This window comes from Myotis daubentonii, chromosome 5 (assembly GCF_963259705.1).
Source record: "Myotis daubentonii chromosome 5, mMyoDau2.1, whole genome shotgun sequence".
Taxonomy (NCBI): domain Eukaryota; kingdom Metazoa; phylum Chordata; class Mammalia; order Chiroptera; family Vespertilionidae; genus Myotis; species Myotis daubentonii.
In genome coordinates, this window is record NC_081844.1 from 68,526,765 (window position 1) to 68,550,459 (window position 23,695).

General features: G+C 39.2%; 1 protein-coding gene across 2 annotated transcripts in view; it reads left to right on the forward strand.

Annotated features, from left to right (window-relative positions):
- SCLT1 (sodium channel and clathrin linker 1) overlaps nucleotides 1–23,695 on the forward strand; it is a 107,277-nt gene that overhangs the window by 37,352 nt on the left and 46,230 nt on the right. For both annotated transcript variants that reach the window (XM_059698034.1, XM_059698035.1), the window contains 3 exons: nucleotides 14,823–14,913; nucleotides 16,463–16,554; nucleotides 22,256–22,433. In XM_059698034.1, coding sequence (XP_059554017.1) covers nucleotides 14,823–14,913; nucleotides 16,463–16,554; nucleotides 22,256–22,433 — 361 coding nt within the window. The remainder of the gene's footprint in view (nucleotides 1–14,822; nucleotides 14,914–16,462; nucleotides 16,555–22,255; nucleotides 22,434–23,695) is intronic.

Consider the following 23,695-nt stretch of genomic DNA (forward strand, 5'->3'; position numbering starts at 1 on the left):
AAAATGTCTGTATATTGCATATGTATTATAAAAGAATAAAATAAAAACATTTCCAGGAATGACATACCCTAACTTTTAATTAGTGATTACCTCTGTGGAATAAGACTATTTGTAGAAGTAGGGAATGGAGGCTGCCTAGGTGTCTGTCACTAAGGAATGGATAGGTAAAGTGCAGTAATTGCATCCTGTGGAATGCTATGCATCATTTAGAAACATGTGCTTACATGTAAAGATGTAGTTATAGCAACATGGATCTATAAAACAGGGTTTGTGTTTTAAAAGTAAAAAGATACTATTTATAGCATAAAAACACATGCAAATAGCAATATATAATTTACTATATATATGTATATATCCTATCTAATAAAAGGGAAAAATGGTAATTGGCGTACGACGATACCCTTTTCATTGGCTAATCAGGGCTATATGCAAATTAACTGCCAACTATGATTGGCAGTTAACTGCCAACTATGATTGGCAGTTAACTGCCAACTATGATTGACAGTTAACTGCCAACTAAGATTGGCAGTTAACTGCCAACAAGATGGCGGTTAATTTGCATATGTAGGCACAATGCAGGGAGGCGAAAGGGAAAGCAGGAAGAAGCCCCCTGCCACTGACAGTGATCGGAAACCCAGGGGGGAGCTAAGAGCTGGGGGGCAGGGCAAAGGCGGCCCTGGGGCCGCCTTTGCCCTGCCCCCCAGCCATGATCGGAGAATCAGGCGCCTTTGCCGCCCTGGCCAGTGATAGCAGGAAGTAGGGGTGGAGCCAGCGATGGGAGCTGGGCACGGTAGAAGCTGGCAGTCCCGGGAGCTAGGGGTCCCTTGCCTGGGCCTAAAGCGAAGCCCACGATCGCGGGGCCGCTGCAGCTGCGGGTCCCCGCTGCCCGGGCCGGACACCTAGGCCAGAGGCGTTAGGCCTGGTCAAGGGGCCGATCCGGTGATTGGTGATTGGAGGGTGATGAGGGTCAACTCCTCTGGCCGAGGCATCAGGCCTGGGTGGGGGGCGGAGCCGGGGATTGGGGGGATATGATGGTCCCCTTGCCCAGGCCTGAAGCCTGGGTCAGAGGCGTCAGGCTTGGGCGGGGGGTGGAGCAAGCGATCAGAGGGAGATGGGGGTCCCCTGCCCAGGCATGATTCCTGGGCCAGAGGCCTCAGGCCTGGGCGGGGGCCAGAGCCAGTGATCAGGGGGATATGGGGGTCCCCTGTCCAAGCCTGACACCTCTGTCAGAGGCGTCAGGCCTGGGCAAGGGGCCGATCAGGCGATCGGAGGGTGATGGGGGTCAACGCCTGAGGGCTCCCAGTATGTGAGAGGGGGCAGGCTGGGCTGAGGGACACTCCCCCCCACACACACCCAGTGCACGAATTTCGTGCACCGGGCCCCTAGTATATATATATATATATATATATATATATATATATATATATATATATATATATATGCAGATAGATAGATATCTCCAAAGTATGTATCACATTTTAATGTGAACCACAAGATGAAGAGAATGAGAGAAGGACTGAGAATGCACAGGAAAACAAAAATAAACAAATGAGAGCAACAGTTCACAGTTAATAACAACAGATCATGGAAAGAATAGTGTGATTAATTTAACTCTGCACTTAAGGTTCAGAAAAGAGTGGAAAAAGGAAAAGAATATGTTGTATGTAGTATAAAACAGGGTGCAAGATCCTGGAAGAAAGATGAGTAAGAAAATTGGTTCGTAAAGACCTGCGATCATATGATGATAATGGAAATAGAAAATAAAAATGCATATAAATATTTTGTATAGGGGAAATGAGCAGAACTTGGTGATATTGGGATAAAGGACAGGGGAAGAATCATGGAATTTTATTGCTAGAAGTATTTTAATGATCATCTTACTTTAACTTTCTATTTTTTAACATTTTTTTGTTAAATTTATTAGGGTGACTGGTTAATAGGATCATGTAAGTTTCATGTGTACATGTCCATGATGCAAGATCAGAATATTGCACTGGGTGCCCACCATTCAAAGTCAAACCATCTCCTGTCACCATATATTAGCCCCCTCCACCTCACCACCACCTGCCCACTCCCTTCCCTCTGGTAACTACCACAGTGCTGTCTGAATCTCTGAGTTTCAGTTTTATATGCTACATATGAGTGAAATCATATGGTTCTTAGCTTTCTCTGGCTGGCTTATTTTACTTAGCTTAATATTCTCAAGGTCTATCCATGTTCTCACATATACAAAAGAATAACTTTCTACCTTTTATTAAAATATATTTTTATTGGTTTCAGAGAGGGAGAAGGAGCGAGAGATAGAAACATCAATGATGAGAGAGAATCATTGATTGGCTGCCTTCTGCACACCCTCTACTAGGGATCGAGCCCTCAATCCTGGCATGTGCCCTTGACCCAAATTGAACCTGCTTCAGTCCGCAGGCAGATGCTCTATCCACTGAACCAAACCAGCTAGGGCTAACTTTCTGCTTTTATAGAAGAAACCAAAATGAACCAAGAGCTCATAAATCATTTGTCTTATTCATGCTTGCCCAAAAATTCATGAAAAAGCCAAATTAGAACTCACATGTTGTAATTGCTAATTTAGTGAGTTTCTATACCTGGTTCTCTAACAGTATTCACCGAAGTAAGGAAGTCAATGAGAGCTGCTTGTTAAAGAAAGGATGATGAGTGGCTACATTTTTTTTTTTTACATCTCATTTGGCTTTTGGACATTCAGGCCCAAAGATTGTCAATAGAGATTGATAAAGCTAGTTGTGGTTTTCTAAAAGGTCTTACATTTCATTGTCCATGAGCAGTTTTGCCATAATATTTACTGGCAGTATTCCATAGTTTAACATTAAGCAGTTCAGAGTTGTATACATAAAACTAATGCTTGCTTTTCCTGACACAGACTTGAAGGAACAGAAGGATAAGCAGATGCTTCTTTTAAGGAGGAGGGTATTGCTTTCCAGTTTGACAGATTCAGAATGATGGGCATATTGACGTTACCAGAATGTAGGTTTTGAGATGCCGTATATAACCATGCCAAGAATAACTAGATCGGAAACTCTTTAAACACCAGAATTAAGTTTGTACTGATACTGAAAACATACTGGTTTCATTTGTTTGATGTTATGGTACAAAAAAAAAGTAGAATCCTGTGAATTTATAATTAAAGCTTTTCATCATTTTCCTTTTCCGAGAGTTTCTGGTGATGCCCTGTCATTGCAGATGAAACTCTTCAGACTATTTTCCAAGAACCTACTTCACCTGGTTTCCCCAACCCTCCAGTTATGTACAAACTGCTCACACGAGCTATCTTACTATTACTCATGGAACAAGTTTTGGTTCCTTCCCCTTTGCCTTTGATCATTGTTCTGTTTGTCAAAATGTTATAACTTCCTAAGCCTGGTTAAAACTTGTCATCTCCAGGAAGACTTCTCTCATTCACTCCACCAGATTTTTACTCTTCCTGGGGCTCTTCTCAGCATTAATTAATTTAAACAAATGTGTTATTTCTCTCTAGGTGCTTTTTAAAAAATATATATTTTATTGATTTTTTTTTACAGAGAAGAAGGGAGAGGGATAGAGAGTTAGAAACATCGATGAGAGAGAAACATCTATCAGCTGCCTCCTGCACACTCCCCTCTGGGGATGTTCCCGCAACCAAGGTACATGCCCTTGACCGGAATCAAACCTGGGACCCTTAGTCTGCAGGCTGATGCTATATCCACTGAGTCAAACTGGTTAGGGCTCTTTAGGTGCTTTTTAAAAAATATTTGTTTCTAATGTATGCCCCACTGAGTTATGGACATGGTTGTTATTAAAGTCATTCCTGCTCAGATTTTATATCTTCCTTGTAAAGTCTTTGAAGGAAAGGATTGTCATCTGTTGATATTTTTCAGGAATAACCAATATTATCTTGGTAAAACGATGTGCTATACATACTGACTAAAGTATTTGCATAGGGGTCTGTGTTATCCTGTGTCACCATTAGAATGTTTATTGAAAAATATTTTAGCCACTAAGGAATGATCTTATTAGCACACATAGATATTATCTATAATAATAAAAGTGTAATTTGCTAATTAGACCAGACAGCTGAACGACCTTCCCTGGATGTCCTCCTGGACAAAGCCAGGACTGTGATGGCCGAGGCAAGTCGCGGTGGCTGAGAGGACTGAACCCCTTGCACGAATTTCATGCATCGGGCCTCTAGTCTTCATATACAGAATCTGTAACTTGCCAATTTATTTTATATTTATTGAGAACTTAAACATACACAAGTGTGCTCTGGGGTAGAAATGATCTTTAATAAGTTTATATGTGATATGATAGCCTCAAATTATTAATTTGACCCATTAATCTCATGCACACTTTCGTGGCTTCAATGATCTCTATAAAGATGAGACCCCCATTCAATTTTTCTAGCTCAAGTTTTTCTTGGTTGTCTCCACCCAGTTGATTCAGAGGCACTTGAAACTCAGCAGGCTCTCAACTGAGCTTATTATCTATCATGTATCCTGAATCTTTATGTTTGTGACTGGCACCATCCAGTTCCTGCTTCAGAAAACTAGGAGGTATCCTAAATTCTTTTCTGTTTCAACTCTGCCTTCCAAATGTCTCTCAGATCCTTCACTTCTACGTCACTGTGTTGTTATTGCCTTTGCTCAGTCTGTCATCTCATCTGAGTAACCTCCAAATTGGCTTATTTCTTCCCTATCTTCCTTTCTCATGTTGTCATCAAAATGATCTTTCTAAAATAAAATCTGATTCATGTCACTGTCCTTCAAGGGCTACTAAATGCCATTGAATATAATCCAAGTTACTCGGCACAACATAAAGTCCTCTATGACTTGACCCCTGGCTACTTTAGATCTTGTCACTCGTCACCTCAATTTTCTAAACTACTCTTAGTTTTCCAGACAAGCCATGCTATTTCCTAACTCCCTAATTTTGTTCACATTGTTCAGGCAGCCTGAAATGCTCTTCTCTGATAAATATCCTCTCAACATTCAACTGTGACATGTTCTAGAAATGTTTTTCAGAACCGTAATGGTTTCTTCCTCCCCAGGTAGAACCAGGTGTGCCATCCTTTGTGCCTCAGCTGTAACTGCAGTTGCTTCTCTCCTAGCATTTCTAACACTCTAGCGTACTTTAATTCTTTATAAGTTAATCTCTCTGTACTAGTTTTTAAGATCCTTAAAGATATGGCTCATAGTTTAGTCATTTTTATCTTGCCATCATCTACCCCAGTGCTAGACACGGGGCAAGTGCTCAAAAAATATTGTTGAGTGATTCAGTTAATTAAATAATTAATTAAATTGCACTTCATTGGAGGGGCGAAGCTAAACTAATTTATGTGGGTTTTCTCTTTGTGTACTTTTACCATTGATCTTGTGGGGGCACAACTGTCTTCTTGAGTGTCATTGTTTATAAAAATTATATTTTATATTCTTCAGCTATGCAGTAATGTGTGACCATTTAGTGGTTGATTTCAAAAACAACACACCAGAGAAAACCATTTTTAATATAATTAATAGTAGCTTTGCAAAATGAATGAAAAGATTTTCAGTGTTTCTCATTATGGATCCAGGCTTTAAGCTATACCGACTTTTAAATGTTTTTAGTACCAATCATCTCAAAGTTTGAATGCATGATAGATGCAGTTAAGTATTTTTTAATGGTTAGTGCTCTATTTAAATATGAAATAAAATCCAGGAGATATTTAAAATGTGATAGTGAAAGGATTTTTAAATAAGAAGTTTAACTAAAAAACATAAGAGCAATTTGATACCAGTGTGATTCTTTACATCAATCTATTATGTTTAATGCAACAAAGGCTAAATTACATAAATCAGTCTGCATATTTATTGTGTTCATTTTTAATCTTTTTCTTCAAAAACATTGTCTATGCCAATAATTTTTATGTAATCTCTTTTTTTCAAAAATATATGTACCTTTGCCAGGTAATAGTTTTATTTTAGCTGAGATAATAGTTTTTTCTCAGCTGTTTTATGTTCCAATTTGAATAATATTGTGTCTTCTGTTATAAGAATGCTGTGGAAATCTGGAATCCCTGGATCACTATGTTTGATTCATAGTCTCTTGGAAACTGTCCCGTGTGAGAAATGGCCTGAGCTTAGTCATAAGAATTTGCCAGACAGTTCCTTATGTGCTGGCTGCTAGTCTTCTAAGACTAGCATGTTTTAAGAAATAGGGCTTTGCTGTCATTTTTCTGTCTGTTCACACTGTTTTAATTACAGTTACCCATTATTTAAATGTTTACTAGTATATTGTTCATGCTTAATCTTTAAGGGTCAGAAAGAGGAATATTAAACTTTATGTCCAGAACATATTGTTCAAGAGTAGGAACAGATCCGTAACTTCATTGTTTGGAAGTTTTGCCTCTAATAATTGATTACTGATTTATTTCAAAATATATATTTTATTGATAATAATTTTATTTTGCAAATATTCACATTTGCACTCCTAACCGAAAAATGTGTTTCTGTGCGGTATGAAGTATAAATAGCGTAGGCTTTTAAATCAGATAGTTCTAGTTTTGTTTTCTTATTTTTTATTTTCTATTTTGTATTCTGGTTCTGGTTCATTGACTTGGCCAGGTTGCTTAACTGAATGAACTTCAGTTTCCTCATCTCTGGAATGGAAATATGATCTTCTTTGCAGTGTTGCAGTATTCAATGACTCTCATTGTCTTTGATCTCCTCCATTCTACTTTAGTATACGACCTTTCCAAGTAGATAGGCATGGAGAATGCTTACAAAGCAGATGCCAGTAGGTTTGAGAGTTGGTATTTCTGTCATAAATAGGCAGTAGATATTTCCCTTCCTAGCTCTGGAAAATCAGCCTTACCTACGTTGTTGCTGCTATAACTCCTAGGTCTAGATGAAGCCTTCCTTTCTTATTTTATCCTTGCTACTAAGCTCTATTCCCATTTCTTGCATACTGTACAACCCCAAATCTCTTCTTTTCCTTCTTATATCTTGTTCCTTCACTTATGTTCATTCATTTTAAAAATTTAGCCTCTCTTGTGGGGCTTTTCCAAGATTTCCCACCCCCTGATGATTCCTCATTTTACTATAGTTTATCCTTTCTAGTCTTTGAAATTGCTTGGGAGAAGAGTGAATTTGCTCTAGTCTTTCTGGAATTTCTTTCAATTTGGATTTAGTCCTGCCTCTCTAGTCTTCTTCTCCTCAAGATTACTGGTACCTTTTTGATTTAAAACAAAATCATCTATTTTCCTTGGTTGTCGTCTCACTCATTTATGGATAATAAAGACCATTATAAACTGATGAACAAAAATAGAGACAGAGGCAGAGCAGCATCGAACAGACTGTCAAACTACAGCAGGAAGGCTGGGGAGAATTGGGGGGAGGGAAGTAAGAGATCAACCAAAGGACTTGTATGCATGCATATAAGCATAACCAATGGACACAAGACACTGGGAGGTAGGGGAGACCCGGGGAAGGTGTGGGGCGGGGAGGAGACATATGTACCACTCTGTAATATTTTAAGCAATAAAACAAAATTAAAAAAATAAATAAATAAATTTTATTGCTTAAAGTATCACAAAGAGTGGTACATATGTCTCCTCTTTTTTTTCTTGATTGAAGACTTTCTGCACTTACATGATCTAACCTCTGCCTTCCTCTCTGCCTTATCTTCTACCTTCCTATTAATGATACATCCCAGCTAATTGCCATTTCTTTAAGTGCTTTTCTCAAACTCTGCATTTATTATTAATTTACTCTGCCTGTAACTCTTTCACCCTAAATTGTAAGTTGGCCTTATCGTGCTTTAGATCTTAATTCAAATATCCCTTCTTAGATGGGTTGTCCCTGAGGACCCAAGTCTCTCATTGTTTTATGTCATTTACTTCAGAGAATTATCACTTCTAAAATTACCTAATTTATTTGTTTACATATTATCTGAATCCTTTCACAGCAATGTAAACTTTATGAGAATAGGGACTTTGTCTCTCTTGTTTACCACTGAATTAACAGTGCTTTGTTAGTTTATATAGGTGCTCCGTAAAGTAAATATAGCGCTCCTGAAATATAGTTAGAAAAACAAAGCAAGGCTTGACTTCGTGTGGTGGACACATGGTGCTATATACAGATTTTGAAACCTGTATGTTCATTTTGACCAATGTCACCCCAATAAAATTTAATAAAAATAAAAAACAAAGCAACTGAATGAGCCACCAGCACTTGAAGCGCAGTGCCTGGCATATTATGAGCATTCAACAAATATTTGTTCAAGGAATGATTGTATAGAATCTCTAAATTCTGTCTTTGTCACATCTATGCCATCTCTCCCAGTGGAACTGCTTATTCATTGTTGCCATCACGCTGGTTTAGCCTTTTGCTGCTTCTTGCTTTTTTATTATGATACTAGAGGCCCGGTGCACAAAAATTTGTGCACTCGGGGGGGAGGGGGGTCCCTCAGCCCGGCCTGTGCCCTCTCACAGTCTGGGACCCCTCAGGAGATAACGACCTGCTGGCTTAGGCCTGCTCCCGGGTGGCAGAGGGCAGGCCCAATCCCTAGGTGCAGCCCCTGGTCGGGCTCAGAGCAGGGCCGATTGGGGAGTTGGGGCGCCGCCTCATCATGCACAGAGCAGGGAGATTGGGAGGTTGTGATGCCACCCTCAGTCACGCTCAGGGTAGGGCCAATTGGGGGGTTGGGGCACCATCCCCTGTCACACTCAAGGCAGGGTCCATGGGGAGGTTGTGGCACCACCCCGTCATGCACAGAGCAGGGCCAATCGGGGTTGGGGCGCTGCCCCGTCACACACAGAGCAGGGCCCATCAGGGGGTTGGGGCACCGCCCTCTATCACCCACAGAGCAGGGCCGATCAGGGGGTTGGGGTGCCGCCACTCTCACACTCAGGGCAGGGCCGATGGGGAGGTTATGGCTCTACCCCATCACACACAGAGCAGGGCCTGTGTGTGGGGGGGGGGCCGGGTTGGGGAGCTCCCCCCTATCAGGCACAGAGCAGGGCTGCTCAGGGGTTTGGGGTCCCGCCCCCTGTCACACACAGAGCCGCAGGGCGATCAGGGGGTTTGGGCGCTGCCCCCTGTCACGCTGATCCCGGTGTTGGGAGGCATATTACCCTTTTACTATATAGGGTAGTGGCCTGGTGCATGGGTTGGGCCGGCTGGTTTGCCCTGAAGGCTGTCCTGGATCAGGGTGGGGGTCCCCACTGGGGTGCCTGGCCAGTCTGGGTGAGGGGCTGAGGGCTGTTTTCAGGCTGGGAGTGACTGAAGTTCCCAACCGCTCCTTTTTTTCTTTTTTATTCTGGGCCAGCTTTACCTTGAGGCTTGGCTCCAGCTCTTAGGCCTCCGTGGCTGAAAGTAGGTTTCTGGCCTTTGCTTACAATGTTGCGAATCTGCTGGCTGAAGTCCGGCGGTATTTGTTACAATGTTTCTTAAACTGCCCGCTCAGAGGCCTGCAGCCGCAGGCAGGGAACGTTGGTTTCCTCCAACGATCCTCCGTCACTGAGGCAAGCAAGCCTCATGTTAGTTTCAAGCTGCCTGGCTGCCGGCCGCCATCTTGGCTGACAGTTAATTTGCATATCTTGCTGATTAGCCAATGAAAAGGGTAGCGGTCGTACGCCAATTACCATGTTTCTCTTTTATTAGTGTAGATATTGGTTAGACAGAGACAGAACCATCATTCTAGTCCATTGTTTTTCACAGATGTCAGGTTTAAATCCCTAAAGTGCAGCCCTGATCCCACTCTTCAAGTAGCTTCCTTGTGCCTTTACGTGAATACAGATTACTTAACTTGTCAATTTAAGGTCATCGACACTAATTTTCATCGCCTTTCTTGTCTGATTTCCTACCTTCCCTAAATAGGCCCTACAGCAGTGGTTCTCAACCTTAGCTGCACGTTAGAATCACATGGGTTTCTTTTTAAAATCCTGATTTCTGGGCCTCATCCTCCGGAAATTCTGTTTCTTTGTTATGGGGTGGGACCACAACATTAGTAACAGTAACAAAGGAACAATTTCCGGAGGATGAAGCCCAGAAATCAGGATTTTAAAAAGATTCCCAGGTGATTCTAACGTGAAGCCAAGGCTGAGAACCACTGCCCTACAGGTTCCTACTGTTATGCTTATTTTGCTCCTTCTTGAAGCTTTCTCTTTACCTCTGTTTATGAGACTTGCTAGTCCTCTGCCAATTTTCATTTTAAATATCTCTCACTTAAGTATTCTTTGAACAAATGCAAATGTGCTACCTACTTTGAATCATAAAACTTTATTTTAAACTTTTGTGATGCTTAAAGTGTGCTTTGTGGCCCTCCTAAAGATTACTGTATCTCACCTCTCTGTGTGTTTTGTGCAACCTTCCAAAACACCTTGTGTGTCTCAAGCATCACAACTTGATAAACATTGTTGAGCATGTCCATTGCATAGCCTATTTAATAATAGAAAATGAATTAAAATGTTCTCCAGTTTGTCAGTGATACCCAAAGTTATATGACTCAAACTATATTTTTAATCATTGTTTGCAATCATTCTGTAAATATGAACATGTTGATTGTGTAGTTATTCTGTAAAATCTAAGACAACGGCTGTATATCAGAATCAGCTATTGAGATGCTGAAAAACACTGATGACCAGGGACCAGCCCCAGACCTTGTAAATGAATGAGACTGAGAGCCTGTGCATACAGAATTGGAGAAAGCTCATGTTCATGAACAGAAAGTATAGACAACTATAACTGGTATATTAGAAAATTACATTCTCACATGGAATTAGAATTTGAACTACTTTATGTATAATTTTGAATTAAATTTTTAAAGACCTCAAGTGCCTCTGTTTTAAAGTTTTGACAGTTCAGTATGTGGATTATTAATACCTTTTGCTTTCAGAGTTTCTTGGTAGGCTCGTCTTTTGAATAGGTATAACCATTAGATAGCCACTAAAGATTGAAAGAAGAAAACAATTAAAATAAAAAATTTTCAGTTTTGCTATTTTCCATCAGTTTTTTAAAGCAGAAATTATCTTAAAGTTTCAGAACTTTGTCTAAAATTAAGTTTGGGGGTTCCCAATACATTTAAACATAGCCTTGGCCGGTTTGGCTCAGTGGATAGAGCGTGGGCCTGTGGACTGACGGGTCCCACGTTCAATGCCCGTCAAGGGCACAAGGCTTGCCCTAGTTGGTTTGGCTGAGTAGATAGAGCGTCAGCCTGCGGACTCAAGGGTCCTGGGTTCGATTCCGGTCAAGGGCATGTACCTTGGTTGCAGGCACATCCACAGTGGGGGGTGTGCAGGAGGCAGCTGATCGATGTTTCTCTCTCATCGATGTTTCTGACTCTCTCTCCTTCTCCCTTCCTCTGTAAAAAAAAATCAATAAAATATTTTTTTTAAAAAGGGCATAAGGCTTGATCCCCGGTCCCTTGGAGACAGCCAATCGATGTTTCTCTCCCCCTCCTTTCTACTCTCTTTAAAAATCAATAGAAAAAAATCATCTCCTCAGGTGAGGATTAACGAAAAATCAAAATTTTTAAACATAAATAATTAGCTTTACTACAGTACTGTATAATTGTAAGAACACTTATTAAAGTGCCAAGGGATGCGTTTCTCTTTTATTTTAAAGAGAAAAACCAGACTGTATATCAAATAAGTAAAATCTGTATCTTATTTTGCTCAGATTCTTATCATTTTTCATTGTATGAAAATTATTGTAAACATTTCTAGTATTTCCTTAATATGAGACTGCAAAAGAAACTGATAAAAATGTATAAAGTAGACTCTTTCTGTTTGATGTTAAATTTCAAAAGCATGTAGTAATGTTAAAGCATTTTAATTTGTGTCCAAGTTAATGCTATAATTTAAAGTACTATATCCTGTCTTTTATGTTATACTTGCTTATACTTTGCATAACAGAGCAAAGCTTTGTTTTTTATAATAAAATATTTATAAAGATTAATATTAAATTAAAGATAAATCCCAGAAATTTTAAATTGTTTAACAAGGAAGCATGTGTGAAAATGAAATAATGTGCTTTTAAAAATATTCCTTTGGGGCAAAAATAAAATACGTGGGTAGTTATGACATCAAGATTATTTAGTTATTCTTGTTTATTTTTTATCAAATTTATTTTTCTAGAATGAAAATTATTTTTGACCTTGATATAATTTGTACACAAGCAGACATATGTACGTTTGCATGTTAAATATTATAAACATATAGTTAATAAAGTTCCCTCATAAAATAAAATTAGGATTATTTTTGTTGGTTCCTCTAAAGATTCAAAGTTTAAATATTTGAAGGGACTCCCCAGACTCCCCAGAGCTACTCACTTAAGGCTTTTATGTAAAAGCAAAGGATATTGAGCAGCAAGAAAAAGAGCACAGGCAACCCTAGGGGGCCCAGTATAGGCAGGCATAGTGCCCCAGGGTCTTTATTCAGACAAAGACATGCTTTCTCTCCAGATTGAACTACCAGCATGTGTGCAATGAATTTTGGATTCAAGAAAGCTCAAGGCTGGGCCTTTTTTTTATCCTTCTAGTCACATAGCCCAACCTGGCTATCTAGCCAACTATTCCAGGTGAAAACCATCAGTAAACAAATCCTGGCTGGGGGTTACCTGACAGGTTCAGACATTGAGCAGCACATCATAAATCCCACTTTTCATTTCTTGGCCAGGAATCAAGGGCAGACATCCATTCCCCAAGCTTTAGCAATCCAACTATACAGTAACTCTAGACCACCAGTTCCTAGCGATTAAAAAAAAAAAGGGAGGGGGGGTGCAAGATTATGATGATAGCTTACATTTGTAAAAACTCCAATAAAGTGTTTTAATATGAATTAACTTATTTAAACATTATGATAATTCTGTAAGCTATGCAGGAAAAAAATGTTTTTATTTCTGTTTTATAGCTGAAATTCTGAGACTCAGAGAGGTTAAGTTCAGTTGCACTAGTTCACATGACTATTATGTTGGTAGAGCCAGGTCTAGACAACAGACCTTATAGCTTTTATTCTAGAACTAGAGGCCTGGTGCACAAAAATTTGTGCACTTGGGGGGGGGGGTCCCTCAGCCCGGCCTATGCCCTCTTGCAGCCTGGGACCCCTCGGAGGATGTCCACCTGCTGGCTTAAGGCCCACTCCCTGGGGGATCAGGCCCAAGCTGGCAGTCAGACATCCCTCTGGCAGCCCTCGGGGGATGTCCACTTACCAGCAGGGAGCAGACTAAGCTGCAATCGGACATCCTTAGCACTGCTGAGGAGGCAGGAGAGGCTCCTGCCACCACCGCTGTGCTGGCAGCCATCAGCCTGGCTTGTGGCTGAGCAGAGCTCCCCCTGTGGGAGTGCACTGACCACCAGGGGGCAGCTCCTCCATTGAGCATCTGCCCCCTGGTGGTCAGTGTGTATCATAGTGACCAGTCATTCCCAGTCATTCTGCTGTTAGGGTCAATTTGCATATTACCTTTTTATTATATAGGATAGTTTTCATTATTTCATGGCAAAAGTAGATAGAAACAACTATTTACTTCTAACTATCTTCTGGAATAATATAGAAATAAATAAGTATATATGAGCAACTACATATTTTCCTCTTCAAAAAACAGGTTTTTTGTGTGTTTTAGAAGACATAATTTAAATACTTTAAGAGTTTTTTTTAATGACTTACAAAAACAGGTCTTAGGACCATTGTCTCAAATTTTTTTAAATTATGTGGGAGAGAGATTCTGTTTCAAATGAAAGATTCACAAAATTATTCTAGGATTTGCACACTAAATATCAAATTGGATAGGCATGATCTAAGTAAAATATCAAGCTATACCTGTGATTGTCTCCTTTCCTTTTGTGTTCTCTTTCATTCATTTATTATATATTTACTTCAACTATGTGCTAGATACTATAGTCTCTACTGAGGATTTAATAATTTAAAGAATGTTACCCTTTAGTGATCTTAATTTCTTTCTTTATAAACTTCAGATTCCATGAAGAGGTAGGTATCTGTTAGTAATGTACAAAGTATCATGTATTATGAGGACTGGGATTTTAGGGTCTTTTACCTAGGACAAGTTAGGGAATACTTGAAATGAGGAGACTTTTGAACAAAGTCTGAAAGATTGAAGAAGTTATAAAAAGATGGAGGAAGATAGTCTAATCAAACAGGTGAAAAAATAGACAAGGATGTGTTTAGGAAACAGTGAGCTAGTAATCTGTTATACCTGGAACATAAATTACATGCGGGGAATTGGCAAGACATGAGACTCTTGAAGACCAGATGATGGCTAGTCTTACATGCCATGCAGAGGAGTGTTGATTGTGTACCCAAAGAAGTGGAGAATCTAGAAATCATTATTAAATGATAATTTTTATCACTGGATAAAATTTTTGACAAGTAAGATGCATTATAGAGGATGAATTGAAGAGGAGACCACCAGTGAAGAGATGAATTTGTAATCTTTTGGAATAGTCTTGGGAAGTAATAATGGGGCCAAAGTTTAGACAATGGAAGTGAAAATGGATTACACAATTTAGAGACTATTTAGAAGTAGAATCATTAGGCAAATTAGATAGAAACAAGGAAACCATCTATTACAGAGGTTTGGTTCACTTGACCACAAGAGCGTCTTAGCAATCTCATATCCAACAGCAGGGAGGCGGATTAGATGACCTGCCAAGATAGAAAGGAGGAAGCCATCTGTTATACAGATTTGGTCTTAGCAGATTATCCTTCCTAAGCATGTATGTGCACAAAAGTCAGTACTCATTTTACCAAATTTACATTTTCTCATTTTTTACATTCTTTATGGTGTATGAAAACTGTACTAATTTACTTTCTGTTTTAGGCAAGCCAAGTTAGATATGAGAGTTGCAGTTGCAAAAGTGGAACAGTTAACTAAAGTGACTGAAGATTTTCAAGGAGAGATGCAGAAGAAGGTATTTTCTTATTTCTAAGACAACTGATTGATTGCCCATAGCTTAGTGTTTTCCATGTATTTTATTACTGTTCTATTTGGATTAGGGGTTAAACAGGACTGCTGGAAAAGGCATTAATCATTTTTTGCCTCTAAATATAAAATTAGGCAGCTAAAATAAAATATTGGAAATAACTACCAAAACTTACTAGATAGGAAAGTGTAGTTGTTGGCAGTGAGGGCAGTCAGTGAAACTCACTCTCCGTGGACCCAGCTGTTGGATTTAGCAGGCAAAGGCAGAAGGGAGGGAGCAAAAAAGATGCTTAAAAAGATAATGCCTGAAAAATTCCAAACTTTGGTAGAAAATATTAACAGATCTAAGAATCTCAGTAACCCTAAGTAGGATAAGCACAAAGAAAATCACTTTTAGATACATCCTGACAGCACTGACAGCCAGTTATAAAGAGAAGACATGAAAACTGCAACAGAAAAGTGGCATAAACAGGAACGGTCATGAGTAATGGCTGACTTTCCATCAATAAACTGTGGAAGCAGAAAACATTGGAATAATATATCTGAAGTGCTGAAGGCAAAAAAAAAAAAATGCTCACTAAGAATTCTATGTGCAGTGCAACTGTACTTCAGAAATGCAGGCAAAATAAAGGCATTTTCAGATAAAAACAGAAGTTGTAACTAGCAGAACTGTACTTCAAAAATGCTGAAGAAAATTCTTTAGGCTGAAAGGAAGTGACAGCAGATGGCAACTTAGATATAGGAAGAAATCAAGAGCAACAGGAATTATAACTATGAAATAATATATCGACATATTTTTTCTTTTCTCTTATTAACACCTTAGAAGACTTGACTGCTTTAAAGCAGAACTTAGCACTGTATTTGATGGATTTGTGAAGTATGCAGATGTAAGATATGATAGGCAAGGCACTAAAAACTAGGATGGTATATGGCAATAAATACATTGCTGCAAGGTTTGACATTTTCTCTGAATTCATTAAATATTAACTCTAAGTAAATTGGGGTAAGTTAGAGATGCATATTATAATCTCTAGAGCAACCCTAAAAAAGTAATTCAAACAGATATAGCTAAAAGCCAATAGAAGAATTAAAATGGTATAAAAAATAACACACCAGAAGATAGGAAAAGATAGAAATTTTTTTAAAGGTTGTTCGAATAAAACCTAAATATATTTTAAAGCATCTCCATGTCAAAGAAGAACTATCCTATTATTATAAAGGATGCAGTATAACCTAGTTAACAGAGCTTGTGTGAAAGACAGACTGACTGCACTATAGAAATACTGTAGTAGAAATCTATATGCAATGACTATTTTGATTATTGATTATTTAATACAGGATTGATGGTATCTAATACAGGGAGGTTCTCTTCAACATTTTTAGTATACATATTTGTTCCTCAAGTGGTCCTGCTTCTAAACTTATAAATCAAATTCTAATAGTGTACTTTAGAGAGTGAACTATTGTCTTTGTGCTGTAGAATGATGAATTGAATTTTTACATGCTCAAAATAAGTTTCCAGTTTCTTTATTTTCTAGGAGGAGGATATGGTGTCTTCCCAAAGAAGAGAGGACGCATCAGATAGGCGTTTACAGCAGTTGCAATCGAGTATAAAACAATTAGAAACGAGGTAAATTGTTAAATATGTCTAGCTTTGCCTATACTTTTCAAAAGATATTCTACATTAGAGTATCAGTATGTATTTTATAAGTGCTAAACAAAAAATCTGATATTTTGAACATTATTTACCTAAAAAATGTATTCAAAAGATTGGTATATTTTGAACATATATTCAGAGATCGTTCCTATCTTTACCTTTTCTCTACAGCAATCATAGTTAAGTTTAATCAATCCCAAAATCAAAAAGGTTCTTTTTATCCTGAAGCAGAGAAAAATAATAATGAAGTTGGGTAAAAATCTTATAAAAACCATTTCTTACTAAGCAGATACAAGAGAGAAAAAATACTTGAGAAATCATTATAGATAGTTTCCCTGGAGGTTTCCGAAGCAGTACTTTTCAGTTATCTTTGAAGGTCTAGATAGGTTTTATTTTTCATTTTTATTTAATTTTTGTGCTTTAATACTCACCCGAGGGTATTTTTCCATTGATTTTTAGAGAAAGTAGAAAGGAAGGCAGGAGAGAGAGACAGAAACATCATTGTGAAAGAAACACATCGATTGGTTGCCTCCCGAACGCATCCTGCCTGGGGCCAGGGATCTAACCCACAACCCAGGTACCTGTCCTTGACCAGAATCAAACCCGAGACCCTTTGGTGTGCAGGCCAGAGCTCTAACCACTGAGCAGCATCAGCCAGGGCTGGACTACTTCTATAGCTTTGTTTTTCATTGCTATCTTAGTGCAAACATTCACTGTAGAATCTTGTTTTGTTTTGCTTATTTCCTCTTATTAGCTGTTCCCTTAAGAAACTTGAAAATTGTCATTTGTAATCTTTTAACAATATCGTGACTGCAGCCTACCTGTAAATTCACATTATGATTTTAAAAAATCTCTTGTATTTTTGTATAAGAGGAAACAGAGTTATTAGTGTCCTTGATATGTGTCTCTAGCATTGTTCAGCCAGTATGTTTAGGTGTGAATGTATCCAATTTAATGGAACTGCCAATTGAAAAGCTATATATATTTTTTTAATTAAATCTTTATTGTTCAGATTATTACATTTGTTCCTCTTTATTCCGCCCATAACTCCCCTCCTCCCAGTTCCCGCCCCACCCTCCGCCCTCACTCCCCACCCACTGTCCTCATCCATAGGTGCATGATTTTTGTCCAGTCTCTTCCCGCATCTCCCACACCCCTTTCCCCCCCAAGAATAGTCAGTCCATTCCCTTTCTATGTCCCTGATTCTATTATGATCACCAGATTATTCACTTGATTCTTAGATTCACTTGTTGATAGATGCATGTTTGTTGTTCATAATTTGTATCTTTACCTTTTTCTTCTTCTTCCTCTTCTTAAAGGATACCTTTCAGCATTTCATATAATACTGGTTTAGTGGTGATGAACTCCTTTAGCTTTTCCTTATCTGTGAAGCTCTTTATCTGACCTTCCGTTCTGAATGATAGCTTTGCTGGATAAAGTAATCTTGGTTGTAGATTCTTGGTATTCATCACTTTGAATATTTCTTGCCATTCACTTCTGGCCTGCAAAGTTTCTGTTGAGAAATCAGCTGACAGTCATATGGGTATTCCCTTGTAGGTAACTGAGTTTCTTTCTCTTGTTGCTTTTAAGATTCTCTCTTTGTCTTTTGCTCTTGGCATTTTAATTATGATGTGTCTTGGTGTGGTCCTCTTTGGATTCCTTTTGTTTGGGGTTCTCTGCGCTTCCTGGACCTGTAAGTCTATTTCTTTCACCAGGTGGGGGAAGTTTTCTGTCATTATTTCTTCAAATAGGTTTTCAATATCTTGGTCTCTCTCATCTTCTGGCACCCCTATAATTCTGATGTTGGTTTGCTTGAAGCTGTCCCAGAGGCTCCTTACACTATCTTCGTATTTTCTGATTCTTTTTTCATTTTGCTTTTCTGGTTGGGTGTTTTTTGCTTCTTCGCATTTCAAATCTTTGCCTTGATTCTTGCGCTCCTCTGTTCTGCTGTTGGGAGTCTGTATAGTATTCTTTATTTCAGTCCGTGTATGCTTAATTTCTAGTTGGTTCTTTATCGTAACATCGAGGGTCTCATTAGTTTTCTTGAGGATCTCACTACATTTATCGGCAGCTTCTAGACAGTTCTTAAGAGACCTTAAAAGTGTGGTTCTGAACTCAATATCCTCCATTGACAGTTTTGTCCTGTTTCTTTGTCTCCGCATTTTTTATGCTTTCTTAGTACACCCCCTAGTGGTCTTTGTGCGCAGTCTTGTTGTACTTAAGCCTTGATTGATGTCGGCAATACTGGGGGTGATTTGACCTCCAGGCTAACTGGCTATGAGAGTCCGCTGTGTCTGCAGTGGGAGAGCTTCTGTGCTGGATCTCTAGGGCGGTGCTAATCTAGCATTTGCCTGAGGCTATCTGGCAAATGGCTCTGTGCAGGGCTTGGGCGGGGCGGGTCCCCGGGGATCTACAGGGCGGGCAGGAGCGAGCAGTTATGGCGGCTCTCCGTTCAGTCCCTAGGGGCTTTGCCTCACAGAGTCCCAGCAACGGCTGCAAACCTCAGAGAGAAAGCTGCCTTGGAGTTCCGACCGAAGCCAGACAGTCCCGCTTCTCCCGTTTGAGTCTGGGTCCCTAGGGACTGGCCCAGATCTGGAGCTCAGAGTCTGAAACTCCCTCCCAATTGAAAACAACAACCTCGCCCTCCACCGCCAGCCCGCTCGCACGCACTCTGCACCTGAGTATTTCACTTCAGCACTGCGCCTCCTCTGAGTCTGGGTATGATATTCTCTTTCCTCCTAGTTGTAGAATTTCCACTCAGCCAGCCTTCCTATGGTTTTGGATGATGTCCGTTCCGTCTTTAGTTGTTTTTCTGAAGTGGTTGTTCGAGGCAGGAATCTCCGGCGTTAACCTATGCCGCCATCTTGGTTCTTTTTCCACTGCTCCTGAAAAGCTATATTTTTAATGGTCATCTTACATCCATAAAAATCAAAGACATTTTTGAGCTCAATAAATGCTTATTATTATAGTTATTAAAATTATTATTTATAATTAAAATGGTTTGTGATCTTTTCAAATGCCATAAGCATCTAAGAAGCATAAGTCACTTCTTTCCATCTTCCAAAAAAAGGACTCTTTCCTCCTCCTTCTTTTTAGATGATCTGTGGATCCTGCTCTGCTAAATAAGACAGGAGTTAAATGAGTAGCTTAGCTTTGACTCGCTCTTCATAAGCCCTGGTGAGTCCACCTGCTCTGCCTGCCTGGAGGCCATGGTGAAGGGAAGGGTGAAGGGATGGTAGGAGAGTGGCAGGTGTCCTGGGTCTCTGGGAGAGGCAGAGTGCTTCACCTGTTGCCACAGGTGCTTCAGCCAATTACAGCAGAATGAATAATGTCCTGCATAGAAATCATTACATTAAAGTATGAGAGGACCAAATTCTGTTAAAAGGCAGAGACATGCAGATTTTGATTAAAAAGCAAGGCTCAGTAATATGTTATTTTAGAAAACACCTAAAACAGAGAATAAATGAACTAGAACAAAGATCTTAAGAGGGGAAAGCAGAGGATTTGTTTTAAACCTATATATCTATAAAAGCCGCCCTAGCCAGTTTGGCTCAGTGGATAGAGTGTCGGCCTGCAGACACAAGGGTCCCAGGTTCTGTTCTGGTCCAGGGCACATGCCTGGGTTGTGGGCTCGATCCCCAGTGGGGGCACGTAAGGGAAGCAGCCGATCAGTGATTCTCTCTCATCATTGATGTTTCTATTTCTCTCGCCCTCCCCCTTCCTCTCTGAAATCAATAAAAATATATTAAAAAAAGAAAAGCTTAAGTGACCATCTGACTGGTAGCTATGATGCACAATGACCACCAGGGGGCAGATGCTCCAACCGGTAGCTATGACACGAACTGACCACCAGGGGGCAGACACTCAATGCAGGAGCTTCTGAGCTGCAGTTCTCGGGTGACGCACCCGAAATCAGAGAGGAGGGAGCCCGATTCCAGGGTGTGTCACCTGAAAACCACCCTCTCACAATCCAGGACCCCTCAGGGGATGTCGGAGAGCTGGTTTCGGCCTGATCCCTGCAGGCCAGGCCGAGGGACCCCGCTGGTGCACGGATCCATGCACCGGGCCTCTAGTTTAAAATAAAGGTTTTAGTGTAAAATATTAGCAACTTATAAACAAAGAAAGCAGGAGTGATAATACTGCTATCACAAGGTAGGGTGTAAAGGGAAAAGCAATAAACAGATTAAAAGGGACCTTAAATAATAAAAATAGTACCCTTTTGAAAAAGATAACATTAATAAACCTAAATGCAGCAAATAATAGGACAGCTCAATATGTGATGCAAAAGCCAGGAAGTGCAAAGGTGATTTGATAAAAATACAGTTATGGTCATTATTTTTGGCCATCTACATCTCATCTCTGCCATGTTTGGGGAATTCCCTAGATTTATCTCCAAAAGGGAGACCAGCTAATTATGTGGGGGAAGTTCTGGGCATGTTCCTTGCTACAAAGCTTCATTCCTGGTTTTCCAGCTCTCCCAGTGAGTCTGTGAATTTACCCTAGTATCCTTTTAATAAACCCTCTTCCACTCAGGTTGGCTTTTGCTGCTGGCAGCTCAGAACCCTGACTAAGTGACGGACCTTAACTCCATTTAGGATTAAGCAGAGGTACTAAACAACAACAACAAAATGTTTAAAAGGAGAGGAATAAAATAAAAAGCAGGCTGACTTCTATCCACTGGAAGCGGGAGAGTCGGGGTGTGCTAGGGCACTGGGAAGCTTCTTCCTGGTACTGTGTATTTGGGGGTGAGGATGGGGATGGGGAGAGGACAGAGTGGGTTTCTCCTGCCACCACTTAGGGAAAAAATGCCTCAATATAAAGGGAAGGATGAAATGTGAGGGAAGAGTTGTCCTACTGGAACATGTTATTAAAGATTTAGGGGTTAAAAGATGAAAGACATAGCAATCTTTTGAGGAAATCTAGGAGCTTACATTCACAATCTATGGATAAGGGAGATCACCTTTATAAAAAATGAAATCCAAGAAGTTGGAAAAAATAGTCAAATTTAACTGTATTAAAGTGAAATTTTGTCTTGTAATAAAAATTCCCTATGTAGAGTCAACAGGCAACAACAATAAAAATGTAGATGTGAGGAAAATATTTGTAGCATGTAGGACAGATTGAAAGTTAATATCTTAATATTCAAAGAGTTCTTATAAAGGAACAGGCAAAGTAAATAACCCATTAGAAAAAATGGGCAAAGGATATGAAGAAAAATTTAAAGGTGACTGTAAATTTAAATGTGAATGTAGAGCATGGGAACCGGGAGCCAAGCAAAAAGGAAAGAAAAAAAGCCATATAAATAGAAATAACCACTCATTATTTAAGAATTTGCTTTATAACATTATCATGTAACTATGCTATGTTATACCGTGATACTGTAGAAAATGTAACATAATTAGAGTCTGAATATCTAAGCGTAGTATCAGCCCCACGGCTTGTTAGCTATACGGCCTTGATCAAATGTTTGACCTCTATTAAAATGGGTCTGTTTTTCTTTAAAGTGGCAATAACAAAATCTATGATGCAGAACTTTGTGTGAACCAAATGAGAAAGTTACACATGAAAGTAACTGGAATAATGCTTGTCCTGTAGCAGGTGCTCAGTAAATATGCTATCTCCTTCCTTCTCTTTAAAAATTTTTAACTTTTGCAATGTGACTATTAATATTTAGATTATGTGTGACAGTCCAAGAAGCCACCCAATTAAGAGCAGATAAAACACATTTGGAAAAACAGACCAGAGAGTTACAAGCAAAGTACAATGAATTAGAAAATGAGAGATATGAAGCTGTTGTAACTGCCAGAAATAGCATGCAACTCTTAGAAGAAGCTAACCTGCAAAAAAACCAGGTAAGAAAACTAGTTAACATGTTTATAAAAAAATAAAATATTGAATATTCCCCCATATGACGTAGTAGGGAATCTATAACTACAGAATAAACACGTGAAAATGACATTGCTATGCTCTCCTTTAATATGCATACTACATTATTGATGGTAAGACTTAATATCATAAGACATAATAAAGTGTCAGCCCTCTCCAAAAGCTTATGTATATATATCAGACTTTTCTTCTGTCTACAATCCTTGTGTAACTAATCTTCATCCCCTATAGTCTTATACTCTTTAAAAGACCTGTTATAGCCTGGCCAGTGTGGCTCAGTGGCTGATCATTGACCTGTTAACCAGGAAGTCACAGTTCAATTCCTGGTCAGGGCACATGCCTGGGTGTAGGCTCGATCCCCATTGTGGGGCCTGCAGGAGGCAGCTAATCGATGATTCTCTCTCATCACTGATATTTCTATCTCTCTCGTCCTCTCCCTTCCACTCTGAAATCAATAAAAATATTTTTTAAAAGACCTATTACAGCACTTTATTGCAGTATACCCTGTATTTTATTCAGTTGAATTAGATGAATCTTACCTTTATTTCCCCTTTATCACCTACACAATAACTTTAATAGAGCAGAAGCTTAATTGACAGGAATTAAATTTAGCTGCAGAGATTTATTAACTGGAGCCTTTATTTCACTTTTTTTGAACCTTCTAACAATTGACTCCGATGTTATCACATATCATGTTTTTTCTTTTACCACTTCCATATGAATGGTATATAGTTTATAGAAAGCATAAGGCATGCATATTTGTTTTTAATGTTGCTGCCTTCCTTATGTAGAGATCATTAATTTGCTTAACCAGCATTTATTGAATGCCTAGTATATGTGTAATAATGCTGGGAAATACAATGAAAATGCTTTGTTTTAAGTTTCCTTTCTTATAGAGTGTTTTCCAAGAGTGCTGTTAAAAACAAAGCAAGCTATAAGTTGTATATTAGAAGCTAATAAGAAATAAAAAATAAATAATTATCCAAATTTAAACTGTGGGAATGCTAATCTTCCCATCTGAATGCTGTCTGCTAGAATGGTTGAAATGCGCAAAATACACATAAAAATGCTTAGGAATTTCTCTTAACACCTAAATTAATTTAAAAAAATTAAGAGCAGTTCTCTTAATTTCTTCTTTGATAATTACTCCAAATTGACTCCTAAGTGGTCAGTATGGAGATCGTGGTGTTGAAAGCCTGATTGGCATGGGTTGAAGGGGAAATTTCTT